Source organism: Sapajus apella, unplaced genomic scaffold (assembly GCF_009761245.1).
Source record: "Sapajus apella isolate SASKATOON/1434 unplaced genomic scaffold, GSC_monkey_1.0 scaffold12, whole genome shotgun sequence".
Taxonomy (NCBI): Eukaryota; Metazoa; Chordata; class Mammalia; order Primates; family Cebidae; genus Sapajus; species Sapajus apella.
In genome coordinates, this window is record NW_022436952.1 from 35,372,245 (window position 1) to 35,390,712 (window position 18,468).

An 18,468-nucleotide genomic window follows, 5' to 3' on the forward strand; every position below is an offset into this window, starting at 1 on the left:
TTGACCAGGATGGTCTCGATCTCTTGACCTCGTGATCCACCCGCCTCGGCCTCCCAAAGTGCTGGGATTACAGGCTTGAGCCACCGCGCCCGGCGCCCAGCTAATTTTTTGTATTTTTAGTAGAGACGGGTTTTCACCATGTTGACCAGGATGGTCTCGATCTCTTGACCTCGTGATCCACCCGCCTCGGCCTCCCACAGTGCTGGGATTACAGGCTTGAGCCACCGCGCCCGGCCCAATTTCTTTTTTTTTTTTGAGAGACGGAATCTCACTCCGTTGCCCAGGCTGGAGATCAGTGGTACGATCTTGGCTCACTGCAACCTCTGCCTCATGGGTTCAAGCAATTCTCCTGCCTCAGCCTCCTGAGTAGCTGGGATTACAGGCGTCAACCACTATGCCTGGCTAATTTTTGTATTTTTTGTAGAGATGGGGTTTCACCATGTTGGCCAAGCTTGTCTTGAACTCCTGACCTTATGATCCGCCTGCCTAGGCCTCCCAAAGTGCTGGGATTACAGGCATATGCCACCGCCCTTGGCCCCTAAAATTCTGTTTCTTTTTTCTTTTTCTTTCTTTTTTTTTTTTTTTTTTTTTTTTGGAGATTGAGTTTCACTGTTGTTGCCCAGGCTGGAGTGCAGTGGCGAGATCTTGGCTCACTGCAACTTCCGCCTCCCGGGTTCAAGCGATTCTCGTGCCTCGACCTCCTGAGTAGCTGGGATTATAGGTTCCTGCCGCCACGCCCAGCTAATTTTTGTATTTGTATTTATTTATTCTTTAAAAGACGGGGTTTTACCATGTTGGTCAGGCTGGTCTTGAACTCCCGACCTCAGGTGATCCGCCTGCCTGGGCCTCCAGAGTGCTTGGATTAGAGGCATGAGCCACCACGCCTGGCCTGAATTTTTGTATTTTTAGTAGAGACGAGGTTTCACCACATTGGTCAGCCTGGTCTTGAACTCCTGACCTCAGATGATCCACCCGCCTCAGCCTCCCAAAGTGCTGAGATTACAGGTGTGAGCCACTGTGCCTGGCCTTGATTGAATATTCCTTAGAGATAGAATATTAGGCCGGGTGCAGTGGCTCATGCCTGTAAACCCAGCACCCTGGGAGGCTGAGGCGGGTGGATCATGAGGACAGGAGTTTGAGACCAGCCTGGCCAATAGGGTGAAGCCCCGCCTCTACTAAAAATACAAAAGTAGCTGGGTGTGGTGGCACATGCCTGTAATCCCAGCTACTTGGGAGGCTGAGGCAGAAAAATTGCTTGAACCCAGGAGTCAGAGGTTGCAGTAAGCCAAGATCATGCGATTGCACTCCAGCCTGGACAACAAGAGCAAAACTGTCTCAAAACAAAACAAAATGAAACAAAAGGAATATCCAATCAAATGTGACAAACAATAAAAATGTGAGAATATATTTTTAGACATGTAAGGGCTTAAAAATTATTTTATATATAACCCCTTTTTTGGGGGGTAGGGGAGATGGAGTCTCACCCTGTCATCCAGGCTGGAGTGCAGTGACGTGATCTTGGCTCACTGCAACCTCCACCTCCCTGGTTCAAGCAATTCTTCTGTCTCAGCCTCCCGAGTAACTGCAACTACAGGCACCTGCCACCACGCCTGGCTAATTTTTGTATTTTTTGTAGAGATGGAGTTTCACCTTGTTGGTCAGGCTGGTCTTGAACTCCTGACCTCAGGTGATCCACCTGCCTCAGCCTCCCAAAGTGCTGGGATTACAGGCATGAGCCACTGTGCCAGGCCCTATATATACACTTTCTTGGATAATATTGGAGGCAGTCCTTGAGCAAATCAAGAGAATAAACCGTAGTCTAGAAAAAATGTGGGATTAACAGGGAAGAATGTGAAGAAATCCAAATTGAAATAGAAGAAAGGGGCCGGGCGCGGTGGCTCACGCCTGTAATCCAAAAACTTTGGGAGGCCGAGGCGGGTGGATCACGAGGTCAAGAGATCGAGACCATCCTGGTCAACATGGTGAAACCCCGTCTGTACTAAAAAAATACAAAAAATTAGCTGGGCATGGTGGTGCGTGCCTGTAATCCCAGCTACTCAGGAGGCTGAGGCAGGAGAATTGCCTGAACCCAGGAGGCGGAGGTTGCGGTGAGCCGAGATCACCAATGCACTCCAGCCTGGGTAACAAGAGCGAAACCCTGTCTCAAAAAAAAAAAAAAAGAAATAGAAGAAAGGGTTGTTGGGGGCACTCCGTATTAGTTTCTTTCTTTCTTTTTTTTTGAGACGAAGTTTAACTCTTGTTGCCCAGGTTTCAGTGCAATGGCGAGCTCTCAGCTCACCTGGCTCACTGCAACCTTTGCCTCCCAAGTTCAAGTGATTCTTCTGCCTCAGTCTCCCGAGTAGCTGAGATTATAGGCATGCACCACCCTGCCTGGCTAATTTTGTATTTTTAGTGGAGTCAAGGTTTCTCCATGTTGGTCAGGCTGAACTCCTGACCTCAGGTGATCTGCCTGCCCTGGGCTCCCAGAGTGCTGGGATTACAGGTTTGAGCCACTGCACCGGGCCCTGTATTAGTTTCTTCTGGCTGCTATAACACATACCGACTGGGCGCAGTGGCTCACCTGTAATCCCAGCACTTTGGGAGGATGAGGGAGAAGGATCTCTTGAGCCCAGGAGTTCAAGACCAGCCTAGGCAACAAAGTGATACCCTGTCTCTATAAAAATAAAAATATACACAAAACACACACACACACACACACACACACACACACACACACACACACACACACACACAGAGTGGCTTAAAACAGTGGAAATGTATTTCACAGTTCTGGAGGTTAGAAGTTGACATGGAGGTGCTAGTGGGACATACCTCTTGAAGCCTCTAGGGGAGTATGTGTTTCATGTCCTCTCCTGGCTTCTGGTGATGGCCATCAAACCTTGACATTCCTCGGTTTGTAGACACATCACTCCAGTCTGCCTCCTCCTTCACATGGTGCTATGGTTCCAGTGTTTGTCCCCTCCCAAATTCACGTTGAAATTTAACTGCCATTGTAACACTGTTAAGAAGTGGGACCTTTGGCCGGGTGTGGTGGCTCACACCTGTAATCCAAGCACTTTGGAGGCCAAGGCAGGCAGATCACCTGAGGTTGGGAGTTCAAGATCAGCCTGACCAACATGGTGAAACCCTGTCTTAAAAAAAGAAAAAAAAAAACAAAGAAGTGGGACCTTTAAGAGGTGATTATAAATTGCCCAGTCTTGGAGGTTGCGGTGAGCCGAGATCACCCCATTGCACTCCAGCCTGGGTAACAAGAGCAAAACTCCGTCTCAAAAACAAAACAAAACAAAATTGCCCAGTCTTTCGTATCTTTTTATAAAGGATGAAATGGACTGAATCAGAAAACTGGTACCTGAGAATGGGGTGTTGCAGAAACACCTGAAAATGTGAATTGGTGTTAGAACTGGTAATGAGCAGAGGCTGCAAGGGTAGCTGGGACTATAGGTGTAAACCACCACGCCTGGCTAATTTTTCTAGTTTTGGTAGAGACAGTTTCACCACGTTGTCCAGGCTGGTATCGAACACCTGACCTCAAGTGATCCACCTGCCTCGGTCTCCCAAAGCACAGGGATTGCAGGCATGAGCCATCGTGCCTGGCCTTTTACTTTTTATATAGTCAGAGTTTAAAAATGTTTTCCTGTTTGGCTTCTGTTTTGTTATGTTTAGAAAGACCTTCTTAACTTCAAGAATTAACAAAATTATCCCATATTTTTACTTAAAATTTTATTTTAAATTCTTAACTTTTTGATCAAACAGGTGTGTGTACGTGCTGGCACGCGCCAAGGAAGCAAACGAGTAGCCTTATTCTTTTCCCTGTGGGTAGGTAGTCGTGCCACCTTTATCACATGGTAAGTTTCCCAGACCTCTCAAACGAAAATAAGTTAAAAGGAAATGGTAAAAGCTTTTCAGTGAAGGCGAACTCAGTGCGCCCGTCAGTCCCTGCGGGGAGAAGAGCCTCCCTTTCCAGGCCTGAGAACCCGGGGAAACAAGCGGAACGCTGGTGTGCGAGGGCCGAGAGCCGGACGAGCCCAGATACCGACGGCTGCACGGCAGCGGGGAGCGGTTTGGCGGAGACACAGGGCCGCTCCGAGGCCGCTGCGATGCTGCCCTCCTTGCAGGAATCGCTGGATGGGGATGAAAAGGAGCTAGAGAGCAGCGAAGAGGGAGGCTCAGCCGAGGAGCGGAGACTCGAGCCGCCGTCCAGTAGCCACTACTGTCTCTACAGCTACCGCGGAAGCAGGTGCCGGCGCCCGGCTCTGCCTGCCCGTCAGCCTGCCCCTGCGGCCCCGCCCCCGGCCCGCCGCCCAGCCCTGCACCCCACCCCCGGCCTGGCGGCCAGACCGCTCCTAAAAGCCATCTTCTCCTCTCCCAACCAAGGTCTCTGGTCTGAAGGGCTCTCCCCGCCTCACGCGGCTCTTCCTGCCCCCATCCGGGACTTGTATGCCTGCCCCGACCATGCCTCTGCCCTTCATCTGCCCCATATCATCCCAGCCCCTTACTCTCGCGGCTGCCCTTTGTTTAACGCAATGCCCTGCACGCTCAATAATTTCGGTTCCCGTCCCCTGTCCTTTCTGTCGCTATCTCCCCACTTTCTCCCATTTCCGTCGCACACACCCCTGCTTCCTCTTTTCCCTCCTCCTGACTGACTTTCCTGGGGCCTTCTTGGCCCTGTCAGGTTTGTTTTTTAAAGGAGTTTCCTTTAATCTTTTCGGTAGCCTTTCCTCCACCCTTTAGGTGGACTAGAGAGAGAAGGGGCTCTTGTCAGCACTGCTGTAGGGTTTTCGTTGTCATGAGGATAGGCAGTGCACTTCCGCCTTGCAGCATTTTTAGTTGACTCCTTGCCTTATCCTGCTTGCAAGGCCGCCATACTCCTCTTGGTTTAGAGCCCATAATTGATAGCACTATTGCTTTTGTGGCTTGCAGATTGGCACAGCAACGAGGGGACAGTGATGACGGAAGCCCAAGTGGCACAAATGCAGAAACTCCCTCTGGTGATGATTTCAGGTAAAAAGAGCTTCACCATAATTCATGCATGTGCTTTTATCTTCCCTGCATCTCTGGCCTGTACATGTCAGTGGGTACTCCATTTCTACTGAGCCTTCTCTGAGTCAAACCATCAATTCCTCCTATCCCCTAGGAACCTCATCCTGATTTCCTCATTACCTGGTTCATTCAAGGCTGGGGCAAACAAATCCACATACTGATAATGTGCTTGGTGATTAGCTAGAAATAAATCCTTTTTTTTTTTTTTTTTTTTAATTGAGACAGGGTCTTGCTCTGTTGCCCAGGCTGGAGTGCAGTGGCATGATCTTGGCTTGCTGTAGCGTCAACCTCCCCAGCCTCAGGTGATCCTCTCACCTCAGCCTCCCCAGTAGCTGGGACTACTGACCACCATGCTTGGCTAATTTTTGTATTTCTGGTAGAGATGGGGATTCGCCATGTTGCCCAGGCTGGTCTTGAACTCCAGGACCCAAGTGATCCGCCCACCTCTGCCTGCCAAAGTGTTGGGATTACAGGCATGAGCCACCTTCCCCAGCCTTGAAGTTTTTTTTTTTTGTTTGTTTGTTTGTTTGTTTGTTTTATTAAGACGGGGTTTCACCATGTTGGTCAGGCTGGTCTTGAACTCCCAACCTCAGGTGATCTGCCCGCCTTGGGCTCCAAAGTGCTTGGATTACAGGCGTGAGCCACCATGCCCAGCCGCCTTGAAGTTTTTAATCAATTATACCTCAATAAAGTTGAAAGAAAGTTAAAAAAAGAGTGTGTACAGGGGTGTGATTATAATGACTGATCATGGAATTAAGGCTGAATAAGGAGGGAAGTGAGATGAGAAACTTGAGAGGCTGAAAAAGAGGTAGAGTCAGTGGATTGGGGTTTCCAGTGGAGTCACAATACTGGAGAGAATGAGCTGGAAAGATAGGAATATTTTAAGCTATTTGATGAAGTAGATCATACTTAGTGATATACATTCCTAGAAACCTCACCAATAGGGGTCATAAGGACAGCTTTCCCCAGTCCTTAAAAGAGCCCCTGGCGTTGGTACCATTCTGTCTGACTTAAAGGGTGTGAATACACTGGTCTACCGGTAAAGAACGTGTGTCTTTCATTTGTCAAGCCTCTCCTTGGTGGATAGTAATCTACCAACCGAAGTGGAGCCAGAGCTGCGCAGTTTCATTGCTAAGCGTCTTTCAAAAGGTGCAGTCTTTGAAGGGCTGGGTAATGTTGCATCTGTGGAGCTGAGGTAAGTGCAAAATGTGCTGTGTCCTGAGTTTTTATTTCTGAACTAAATATGAGAAGTGATAGAAACTCCAAAAGAGCAGCTCCTACTAGACCTGCAGAATTTCTTTGTTCTCTGGCAGCCCAAGCACGGGGCCTCACAAATAAAACATTTGTGGAATGAAATTAATTGAATGGCAGAGACCCTGGCACCCAAATGTACTTTATTTAATTAGTTTTATTTTTTTGAGACAGGGTCTTGCTTTGTTGCCCAGGCTAGAGTGCAGTGGCATGATTACAGCTCACTGCAGCTTTGACCTCCTGGGCTTAAGCAATCCTCTCAACTCAGCCTCCCAAGTAGCTGGAACTGCTGGCAGCTAATACCATGCCCAGCTATTTTTAAAATTTTTGTTTGTTTGTTTGTAGAATTGGGGTCCCACCATATTGCCCAGGCTAATAAGTTTTGTACTTAGAAGAAGAAAAGAGTAGATTATTAAAACTGAAAGTGTATACAGTTTGTAAAGTGTTTTCACAAACTTTGATGCAGTTCTCCTTACAAAGGGGAAATGTAGCAGATACTCTTATTTCCATTTTCAGATGAGGAAATAAACTCAGAGAAGTTTATGTAAATTTTCTGGTCAAATTGATGGAATTCAGGCTTAAACATGAGCATTCTCAGTCCAATTCCAACTGTCTTTCCATTACACCTCTTTATTATAGTTCAATTCAGACTGTGAAGTTAGCATACAGGTCCCCTCAGGAGTATGAGGCCACGTCCCAAGGATGAGGCCACCTGGCACATCTGCCTGAAGCATTAATTTGTGAAAGTTTGGGAGAGGGGAGAGCATGCTTTTATTTTTATTTATTTATTTATTTATTTTTGAGACGGAGTTTCACTCTTGTTACCCTGGCGCGATCTCAGCTCACCGCAACCTCCGCCTCCTGGGTTCAGGCAATTCTCCTGCCCCAACCTCCTGAGTAGCTGAGATTACAGGCACGTACCACCATGCCCAGCTATTGTTTCGTATTTTTGGTAGAGACGGGGTTTCACCATGTTGACCAGGATGGTCTCGATCTCTTGACCTCATGATCCACCCGCCTCGGCCTCCCAAAGTGCTGGGATTACAGGCTTGAGCCACTGCGCCCGGCCATGCTTTTATTAATATAAACATGGGTATGAACTAGAGTGAAATTTGTGTGACTTTTTCGCATAAGACAGGATAATTCAAAGAAATTTCATGGATGTTAGGGGCTGCTTTAACTAAAGCCCACCAGCGTATACATTTGTTTTTCTTTGCTGCTGCAAGTAAACCAACGAGAAGTCTGGGAAGCTCTGAATTAGTGGGCAGTTTAATGATGTTGCCAGATCAAGATGACTGGAATTCAGAGCAGTCTGCAAAACTATAGATGCATGAGTAACCAAAATAATACATTTTACCTTTTTCTTTCTTTTCTAGAATTCCAGGTTACCGAGTTGGTTGTTATTACTGCCTTTTCCAAAATGAAAAACTGCTTCCTGAAACAGTAACAATGGACTCTGAACATAACCCTTCAGAATATGTGGTCTGTTTTTTAGGAGGCTCTGACAAAGGACTTGAGCTATATCCTTTCTTTGGTTTTTGAGGACGTAAGGAAGGAAAACATGGGAAGGCAGGTGGAAGAATATTACTACCAACATCCAGAAAGCTTTTCTGCTCCTCGTATGTTTAATTGAATTTCATACCTTCATGTGGCCATTTTGCCTTGGCTTGTTTTCATTTGCAGCTTACATTATTTGAGAGCTTTTATATTTCTCCTTGAGAGACAAAATACTATCTTCATTATTCATCCTTTATTGCTTCCTTAAGAACATACTTTCAGGCTTGAATTGGACAAGTACATTCAAGGCCTGAAAAATAACATGAACTGTGAGGTAAGGTGACAGTGGTTTTTAAAGACTGAAATGATTAACATACTGTGATTGCTCTACTTGTCAAATCATATAGGTAGACACAAAGACATCTATATTCTAGAAACTTGCCACCCTGTGAGCTAGTAGAGAGGTGACTTTTTTTTTTTTTAAATGACAAGGTCTTGCTTTGTTGCCCAGGCTGGAGGGCAGCGATGTGATCAGGCTCACTGCAGCCTCAGCCTCTTGGGCTCAAGCGATCTTGTCACCTCAGCCTCCCAAGTAGCTGGGACTACAGGCACATACCACCACGCCTGGCTAACTTTTGGTATTTTTTATCAAGATGGGGTCTCATTTTGTTGCCCAGGCAGATCTAGGATTCCTGGCCTCAAGCAATCCTCCTGCTTCAGCCACCCAAAGTGCTGGGATTATAGGTGTGAGCCATTGTGCCCGGCTTACAGGTGGTTTCTTTTTCTTTTTCTTTTTTTATTTTTATTTTTTTGAGACAGGGTCTCACTCTGTCACCCAGGATGGAGTGCAGTGGCACGATCATGGCTCAACTGCAGCTTTTCTGGGCTCCAGTGATCCTCCCACCTCAGCCTCCCAAGTAGCTGGTACCTCAGGCATGCACCACCATGCCCTCTAATTTTTGTATTTTTGGTAGAGATGGGGTTTTGCCATATTGCCCAGGCTTGTCTTGAACTCCTGAGCTCAAGTAATCCACCCACCTCGGCCTCCCAAAGTGCTGGGATTACAGGTGTGAGCCACCGCGCCCAGCCTACAGGTGATTTTAAAGGGATATAGGGAACATAGTCCCATGAGTGCTGAAAGTTTTATAAGACTACTTCTGATGTTTTGTGTCTGTGGATAATTCTGTCTATTCAATGGCATGTAGTAACATGTCTGGTGAGGAAGAGGATGTCCTTTGCCTGATTTCTAGGCATATAAGATTTATATTATGGTCAGAAGTAGTGGTCCATGCAGCCTGTGGCACCAAAGACATGCTATGCAATAGTATTGTTCTTGAACTCAACATTGAAGATTCTTAGAGACACTCTATTTTCATTAATTGATCTTTTATGAATTAGGCATATCCATATTAACTAATTTATTCAAACCTTTTAAAAATTGGCTGTGTGTGGTGGCTCACTCCTGCAATCTCAGCACTTTGGGAGGCTGAAGCAGGCAGATCACTTGAGCCCAGGAGTTCAAGACCAGCCTGGGCAACAAAGTGAAACCTCATCTCTACAAAATAATGCAAAAATTAGCCAGGGATGGTGGCACCCACCTGTAGTCCCAGCTACTTGGGAGGCTGAGGTGGGAGGATCGCTCCAGCCTGGAAAGTTGAGACTGCAGTGAGCTGTGATTGCACCACTGAACTCCAGCCTGGATGACAGGGTGAGACCCTGTCTCAAAAAAGCAAACAAAAACAACGCTTTCAGCTTGCAGCAGCAGTTAGTCATGACTCTCACAAATTTACTACCCACTACCTATATAGTAGTAGTTTTACTTTTCACATACTTAGAAGATACTACAGGAGAGAGGAAAGGATAGTACAGGAGTGAGCAAGGGATGCAAGTCTAGGGGAGCTGTTCTTCGAGACTAGAGCTCCTCTTGTGTGACACTAGTCTCCAGAGAGCAGCATAGCCTAGAAAGCCAGATGTGCTTATGGCAGCCTGTCTGACATCTGGAGTGGGCTGGAGTGCTTTGATGAGTTACTTGTATCCTTCCCTATTCACATTCTGAATACGAATGAATTCTCTACCTGCATTTGTTTAGTCATTCATTAGATACTTAAGTTCATACTAGGCATGTTTTAGACACTGTACCACAGGTGCCGGGGAAATGAGAATTATTCAATGAGTATCTCCATTGAGTGCATGGTATAGTGGGAGGAGAGGGACACATAAATGCCCAGCTCTTCCTGGTGAAGAAATAACATAGAACCCTATTAATTCAGTCTCTTCATTTTATACATTCAGTACAGACTTAATCCTTACCCTACCCAACAAGCCAGGAAAAGTATATCACAATTTTTTTTTTGAATTGATGGTTTTAGCTTTAAAAAAGGAAGTGTCTATCCTGGTCTTTTTCAGCACCAAGGATATGATGAAGAAAATATTAAGTCCACTAAAAGGAAGGCTTATATTAAAGCAAATGACATTCTTTCTTGATTTAGGAAAGGGGCCTGGAGAGTCCTATAAAATCCTATCTGAGCAGCTGGTTTGAGGATGTTGTATGCCCAATCCAAAGGGTGGTTCTTCTGTTTCAAGAAAAGCTTACCTTTCTGCTACATGCTGTAAGTACTGTCCAAATGAGAGCATTTCCTTAACTGAGATCACTTTAGCTCATTTAGAAAAATACTCATTTTCTTTGAACATGACTCTACACCCCTTCCCAAAATATTCACTTAAACTATGCTTGCTATCCAGATAGACCACACTTTATTTTCTGAGATCTAGAAAGTTATATTACTAAGATAGAGTTGAATTACAAATGCTGACTGAGTCTTCCTAATGGGATAAAACATTTTAAAATAATTCCTTTTCAAAGTGATCTGGGAAAGGTATAGTTTCCAAAACAATTTGAAAAGGAAAACAAAAGTCCAAAGCAATTCTGATTCTATAAAAATGTTAATGAGCAGTGGCTGAACAAGACTGGAGAGCTTATGACTAGTGCCCACAATTGTCAAGTATGGTAAGGACTTTTGGGGACATTTAGTCATGAGAAGCTGCTCAAGAAAAACTGGAATATATGTACTGATCAGGCTTTATTTTTCTCTCATAGGCTTTGAGTTATACTCCTGTTGAAGTTAAAGAATCAGATGAAAAAACAAAGAGAGACATTAACAGGTAAAGAACACAGTTTTTTCACAGAGAAAAGCTTTTCCACAGCAAGAATGACATCTGTTTGTAAGCCAGCCCCACATCCCTTCCCCACCAGCCCAGTGCAAAATAAATTTGTTTTCACCCTTCTGTCCTGCAATATTGTTTGTGGAAATTGGCCTGTGTGTGTGGCAGGTTTTTGAGTGTGGCCAGTCTTCAAGGACTTATTCATGAAGGCACCATGACTTCTTTGTGCATGGCCATGACAGAGGAGCAGCATAAGTCTGTGGTCATCGATTGCAGTGGCTCCCAGCCTCAGTTCCACAATGCAGGTGAGCTGCAACCTCTGAAGCAGTCTTCCTAGATCTCTTGTGAGTCGCCATCTTTGCAGTGAGAGCATATGATACCTTCTTCCTGCCTTGTACAGTTTTACATGGTTATCTTAAACCATGAGAAACCACTTGCTGAAAACAATATAATTCTAGAAACATGGAAATCATGCCATGCCTAGCAATTCCACAGCTAGGTACGTAAAGAAATTATTGTATGTGTACACAAGGAGACAAATTTTTTTTTTTTTTTTTTTTTGAGATGGAGTTTTGCTTGTTACCCAGGCTGGAGGGCAATGGTGCGATCTCGGCTCACCGCAACCTCTGCCTCCTGAGTTCAAGCAATTCTCCTGCCTCAGCCTCCTGAGTCGCTGGGACTACAGGCACGCGCCACCATGCCCAGCTAATTTTTTGTATTTTTAGTAGAGATGGGGTTTCACCATGTTGACCAGGATGGTGTCAATCTCTTGACCTCGTGATCCACCTGCCTCAGCCTCCCAAAGTGCTGGGATTATAGGCATGAGCCACCACGACCGGCCAAAGAGACGAATTTTAAAATGTCCATAAAGGCTTTATTTGAAAAAAGGCAAGGAATTGGAAGCAACTTAAGTGTTTATCAAGAAAACTGATAAACTGCTATATTCATGCAATGGAATGTAACAGAGCAGTGAAAATGAATGAACTAGAGCTACATATGTCAATATAGCTCTCAAACATACTATTTAGTGAAATAGCCTCAAAGAAAAAATACATAAAAGTTTTAACATATGCAGAATAATGCAGATAAGGCTTACAGACGCAAAGGTATATGGCAGAAGTTTAAAAACATCTGTCGGAATGATCATCCTTTCTGATGGGAAAGGAAGGGGGATGTGATTGGGAAGGGGCATATAGGGGGCTTCAACCATTTTGGTATTCCTTAGCCATGTGGTGAGCACACTTTTTTTAGGCCATTATACAAGTCTTAAATAATTCATTATAGATGTTTTTATAAAGAAATATATGAATCGTGCTTTGTAAAATTTCATTTATTTAGTCTCTCTGAAATATTTTATAGGAAGTAACCGGTTTTGTGAGGATTGGATGCAAGCTTTTTTAAATGGTGCTGAAGGAGGTAACCCTTTTCTTTTCCGACAAGTACTGGAGAACTTTAAATTAAAGGTAATTAGTTGGCTGTGTGCCAATCGCCACATGAAGTTTTTGTCTGCATTTTAATTAGTACCAGTGACAGAGTAACAAATCTGCTTTATAGCTGTGATGTCTGTTAATTAGGATGTTCTCAACACTGGAATTATCAGAAGGCATTTACTTATTTTAATTTTTTGGTAGCTTCTGTATACATATCACCTGGAGTGCTCTTTTTTTTTTTTTTTTTTTTTGACAGAGTCTTACTGTGCCACCAGGCACCAGGCTGGAGTGCAGTGGCACAATCTCGGCTCACTGCAATTTCCGCCTCCTGGGTTCTAGCAATTCTCCTGCCTCAGCCTCCCAACTAGCTGGGACTACAGGCGCACGCCACCACATCCAGCTAATTTTTGTATTTTTTAGTAGAGACGGGGTTTCACCATGTTGGCCAGGATGGTCTCAATCTCTTGACCTTGTGATCCGCCTGCCTCGGCCTCCCAAAGTGCTGGGATTATAGGCGTGAGTCACGGCGCCCAGCCTCTGTGTACATATCATTTCTAATAAATTGCATTGAATACTTGCTTTCAACCCAATTTATTTAAGGAACATCAATCTTACAATTTGTGACTTACCTTAGTTGCAAAGCACAAAAAAAGTTCAGTGCCTAAGTTTTCAAAATTCTGGTGGGGGCTAGGCGCAGTGGCTGGCACCTGTAATCCCAGCACTTTGGGAGACCATGGCAGGTGGATTGCTTGAGGCCAGGAGTTCAAGACCAGCCTGGCCAACATGGCGAAACCCTGTCTCTACTAAAATTAGAAAAATTAGCGGGCATGGTGGTGCATGCCTGTAACCTCAGCTATGTTGGGAGGCTGGGGCACAAAAATTGCTTGAACCCAGGAGACAGAGGTTGCAATGAGGCCAGATTGTGCCACTGTACTCCAGCCTGGGTGACAGAGTGAGACTCTAAAAAAAAATTCTGATGGGGACAGAATTTCTGATATCACCTTATTTAGGAGTTTTTTTTGTTTGTTTGTTTTTATAACCTATTCTTTTTTTGAGGTAAATTTTATATTATTTATTTATTTATGAGACAGAGTTCCCTCTGTCACCCAGGCTGGAGTGCAATGGCGTGATCTCGGCTCACTGCAACAACCCCCACCTCCCGGGTTCAAGTGATTCTCCTGCCTCAGTCCCCCCGGTACCTGGGATTACAGGTGTGGGCCACCATGCCCAGCTAATTTTTATATTTTCAGTAGAACGGGGTTTCACCATGTTGGCTAGACTGGTCTCAAACTCCTGTCTTCAGGTGATCCATGCCCCTCTGCCTCCCAAAGTGCTGGGATTACAGGCGTGAGCCACTGTGCCTGGCCCATTTGTTTGTTTTAAGGACAGAATCTTACTCTGTCACTCAGGCTAGAATGCAGTGGTGCAATCATGGCTCATTGTATCCTTAACCTCCTGGGTTCAGGCCATCTTCCTGAGTAGCTGGAACTACAGGTATGCACCACCACACTTGGCTAATTATTTTTATTTTTTTGTAGAGATGGGGTCTTGCCAAGTTGACCAGGCTAGTCTCAAACTACCAGCCCATAAGCAGTCCTTTTGCCTGGGGCTCCCAAAGTGTTGGGATTACAGACGTGAGCCACCATGCTGGGCAGGAGATTTTTAAAGTATTTTTACTTTGTATAAGAGATTTTCGGCCAGGCCCGGTGGCTCAGGCCTGTAATCCCAGCACTTTGGGAGGCCAAGGCAGGTGGATCACTTGAAGTCAGGAGTTGGAGACCTGCCTGACCAACATGGTGAAACCTCGTCTCTACTGAAAATACAAAATTAGCTGGGTGTGGTGGCGCACACCTGTAGTCCCAGCTACTTGAGAGGCTGAGGCAGGAGAATCACTTGAACCTGGGAAATGGAGGTTGCAGGGAGTCGACATTGCGCCATTGCACTCCAGCCTGGGCAATAAGAATGAAACTCTGTCTCAAAAAAAGAGATTTTCTTCTACCAAGGGCAAAGCATACTACAATTTAAATTTTGGAAATATTTAATATGAAAAACTAACAATTCAGCAACTTATGTTGAGTTCTTACTGGACGGGAGGTATTTTTTGAGCTTCGTTAGTATTTCACTTAACACATTTTTAACTGGGTAATCGTTTTATCTGTTTCTAGGCCATACAAGACACAAACAATTTGAAGAGATTTATCCGACAGGCAGAAATGAATCATTATGCTTTGTTTAAATGTTACATGTTCCTAAAGAACTGTGGTAGTGGAGATATACTTTTGAAGATTGTTAAAGTAGAACATGAAGAAATGCCTGAAGCCAAAAATGTGGTAGCTGTCCTTGAAGAATTCATGAAAGAAGCTCTTGACCAAAGTTTTTGATCTTATGTTTTGAGATAATTGTATGATCAAGTTTTTATATTTGAGCCTTAGTGTTTGAGATTGCAGTTATAATTGTTCATAGGATTGCTTAAGATTATTTGAAACTCAAACCAGATTTTCTTTTCGTATTTTAACAATTTAACTTAAAAATCTGAGGAGCATCTTCGCTGAGTCTTAGATAGATATGTGTGTGAGAGTTGTGGAATTTTAGTGTCTCCCTGGCCTTGTAAATTCCAGGCTTCAGGAAGTTATTGCTTAAAAAATTTCAGAGATGATTTTGTTTGTGGCTTTTCTCAGGAGTTTGCTACAGTATTTAGCAACTTTTCTTCTCAGAAAAATCATAATACTTCTTTCTCAATGGATTGTAGCTTCTTAAAAAAAATGTAATCTTAGTCTTAGAACAGATTAATACCCCACTACACCATTTCAGACAGGTCTGTGCATCCTGTGGGTGCTGGATGCATTTTTTTGTCTAGTTGATAATGGCATGGCTAAAAGTCAGATTTAAGTCTATATGCAAATCCTGAGTATGTAAGAAATTAAATGAGCTTTAAAAATAGATATACTAGCTTTAGGAGAAAACATTATCTTTGAGAGAAAGCTACTGCAGAAGTCGCCCCTAGTCACTTTTTTTCATTCATTTGTCCACAGGCATTTATGAAGAGCCTGTGTTTTCTTTTAGGTGAAAATGCTGGCGTTTTAAAACAGTGTTGAGAAAAGAAAGTACATACAGTTTACAAGCAAACTGTAACATAAGGAATGCAAACAGAAGTTCTTCATATTTGAGTTAAACTCATTGATTTTAGGGTTTTTTTTGTGTGTGTGTGTGTTTTGTTTTGGTTTTTTTTTTTTTGAGATAGAGTCTTGGTCTGTTGCCCAGGTTGGAGTACAGTGGCACCATCTCGGCTCACTGCAACCTCCACCTCCCAAGTTCAAGCAGTTCTTTCCCTCAGCCTCCCGAGTAGCTGGGATTACAGGCACCCACTACCGTGCCTGGCTAATTTATTTTTATTTTTGTTTTTTAAGTAGAGATGGAGTTTCACCATCTTGGCCAGGCTGGTCTTGAACTCTTGACCTCGTGATCCACCCGCCTTGGCCTCCAAAGTACTGGGATTATATGTGTGAACCACTGTGCCCGGCCTGATTTTAGTTTTTTGTACATTTCTTACAAGCCTCAGATTGTGGTACTCTGAATCAATTGAAAGTGCCCTCAGCTAGCCATTTACAATTCCCATGGAAGCCTATGTAGCTACACACATATGATTGCAATTGCTTGGCATAGCTCTTTAATACATTCATTTGATAATGATTTTTGCATAGAAGAACAGAAGCCTTGTGTTCTCACTTCCCTCAGGATGCTCAGAGAAGCACAAACCCATAAAACTGAGGAATCCTTTCTTAAATGGATCTAAATTCACATTAAGTGCTGAGTTTTAACATTCAAAATGACTGACAATGGCCCTCTGCCTTCTCTACATAAGCCTTGGGACATGACTCACCAAGCATTTCTTTTCCTTTAATGAGAAATACAATTCAGGATCTTCATAAATGCTTTCATATGGTTTTAAACTTTAATAACTTGGATTGTAGGCAGTATAGAAAAAAATCTAAGTAGCATTTTTCATAGTATTAAAGTCAAGGTGGCTGAGTGCGGTGGCACACACTGAATCTCGGCACTTTGGGAGGCTGAGGCAAGTGGATCACCTGAGGTCAGGAGTTTGAGACCAGCCTGACAAATATGGTTAAAACCCCATCTCTACTAAAGTTAAAAAAATTAGCTGGGCGTGGTGGTGTGTGCCTGTAGTCCCAGCTATTTGGGAAACTGAGGCAGGAGAATAGCTTGAAGAACAGAAGTCTTGTGTTCTCACTTCCCTCAGAGAAGCACAAACCCTTAAAACTGAGGCTGCAGTGAGCTGAGATTGTGCCACTGCACTCCAGTCTGGGCGACAGAGCGGGACTCCATCTCAAAATAAATAAATACAGTCAGAGTGACTAAGGAAAACCAGCAATTTTACGACACTATCATTGCATCTGACTCTCTTTTCCCAATGTAGTTGGTTGCCCACTTGGAAATCATTTTTTGAGTAAGCAACATTAACACATCAACATTTTCAGTCTGAAAAAATACTTCATTTTCAAATTCATGTCATTCAAGAGTCTGTGCTGCAAATGTCATTTAAAAGCAAAAGTGTTACCTGCTTCAAATCATTTGTGGACATATGTAAGGTGTACTTATATATTCTGTGTGTTTGTACATGTTTTTGTAATATAGGCTTACTACATTACACAGCTCTGTATGATAGTTTTATTTTATATGTATACTTTTTTTTTTTGAGACGGAGTTCTGTCGCCTAGGCTGGAGTGCCGTAGCGTCATCTCGGCTCACTGCAACCTCTGCCTCCTGGGTTCAAGGGATTCTCCTGCCTCAGCCTCCAGAGTACCTGGGACTACAGGTGCGTGCCACCACACCCAGCTAATTTTTGTATTTTTAGTAGAGACAGGGTTTTACCACGTTGGCCAGGATGTTCTCAATCTTTTGACCTCGTGATCCACCCACCTCGGCCTCCAAAGTTCTGGGATTACAGGCATGAGCCACTGCACTTGGCCACATTTTTGTTTTTTAATGAAATGGGCTCTCACTATGTTGCTCAGACTGGTCTTAAACTCTTGGGCTCAAGCAGTCTTCCCACCTCGGTCTCCCAAAGTGAGCCACTGTGCCCAGCCTCTGGTAGTCTTATTTAAAAAAAAAAAAAAAAAGTGTAACAAATTTTTTTTTAAAGTATGTCACTACTAAAGACAAGGAAAATGGGGTCATGGAACTGAATATCTTGGTCATGAGAAGAAACCACAGAGCTCATGACTAGAAACATGTACTATATTCAAATTTTAATAAGCTATCTTGGCTTTGAAAGTTTTCTTGTTTTTCTTTTTGAGATGGAGTTTTGCTCCTGTTACCCAGGCTGGAATGCAATTGTGTGATCTCAGTTCACCACAACCTCCACCTCCTGGGTTCAAGCAATTCTCCTGCCTCAGCGTCCTGAGTAACTGGGATTGCAGCCGTGTGCCACCATGACTGGCTAATTTTTGTATTTTTAGAAGAGACAGGGTTTCTCCATGTTGGTCAGGCTAGTCTTGAACTCTCGACTTAAGGTGATCCACCTGCCTTGGCCTCCCAAAGTGCTGGGATTAATAGGCGTGAGCCACTGCACCTGGCCATGGCTTTTAAAGTTTTAAAAAGGATTTGTTCAGACATGGAATACATTTATGTATATTACTTGTGAGCCATACACACAGAGGAAATGTATATTTGTCATGTATGAAAAATGGCTTCAGTTCATCTGTAATTAATTTGTAATTATAATAATAAAACTTAGCTTCTCATCAAGACAATTATTTTTATGTAATGAGCTCAATCCTCAGGCCTAACATTTGTATTTCCAACAAGTTTGTAAGGAAATTATACTTGTTATACTAAGGCATTTGTTGAAGAAAATCAAATCACTTGCCGGAATATACCTTTCTGCTTCTTGCAGGAGGAGGCATCAAGCAGAATCTAAGAGCAATTTTCCTAACAATGTTTTATTCATTGTCCAGTAGAGTTATACCCGTAGAACTTAATAACCCAAGTCACTTTCTTTCACTCTCATTCATTATTCACCATGACAGAATGCCTGTCCTCTACCAGA

The 18,468-nt window shown here is 43.8% G+C and overlaps 1 protein-coding gene and 1 long non-coding RNA gene across 2 annotated transcripts in view; one reads left to right on the forward strand and one right to left on the reverse strand.

Moving 5' to 3' along the window:
- Positions 1 to 8,447, reverse strand: part of LOC116553436 — an 11,911-nt gene extending 3,464 nt beyond the window's left edge. Inside the window, exon 1 of the long non-coding RNA XR_004269748.1 lies at positions 8,389 to 8,447. This is a non-coding gene — a long non-coding RNA (uncharacterized LOC116553436). The remainder of the gene's footprint in view (positions 1 to 8,388) is intronic.
- Positions 4,024 to 14,948, forward strand: CUNH17orf75 (chromosome unknown C17orf75 homolog). The gene is made up of 10 exons (XM_032280917.1): positions 4,024 to 4,258; positions 4,942 to 5,022; positions 6,131 to 6,256; positions 7,689 to 7,832; positions 8,086 to 8,143; positions 10,299 to 10,418; positions 10,907 to 10,971; positions 11,140 to 11,276; positions 12,331 to 12,434; positions 14,567 to 14,948. Exons 1-10 carry the CDS (start codon positions 4,119 to 4,121, stop codon positions 14,780 to 14,782), a joined length of 1,191 nt encoding a protein of 396 aa, XP_032136808.1. The 5' UTR covers positions 4,024 to 4,118; the 3' UTR covers positions 14,783 to 14,948.
- The last annotated feature ends 3,520 nt before the right edge of the window (positions 14,949 to 18,468 follow it).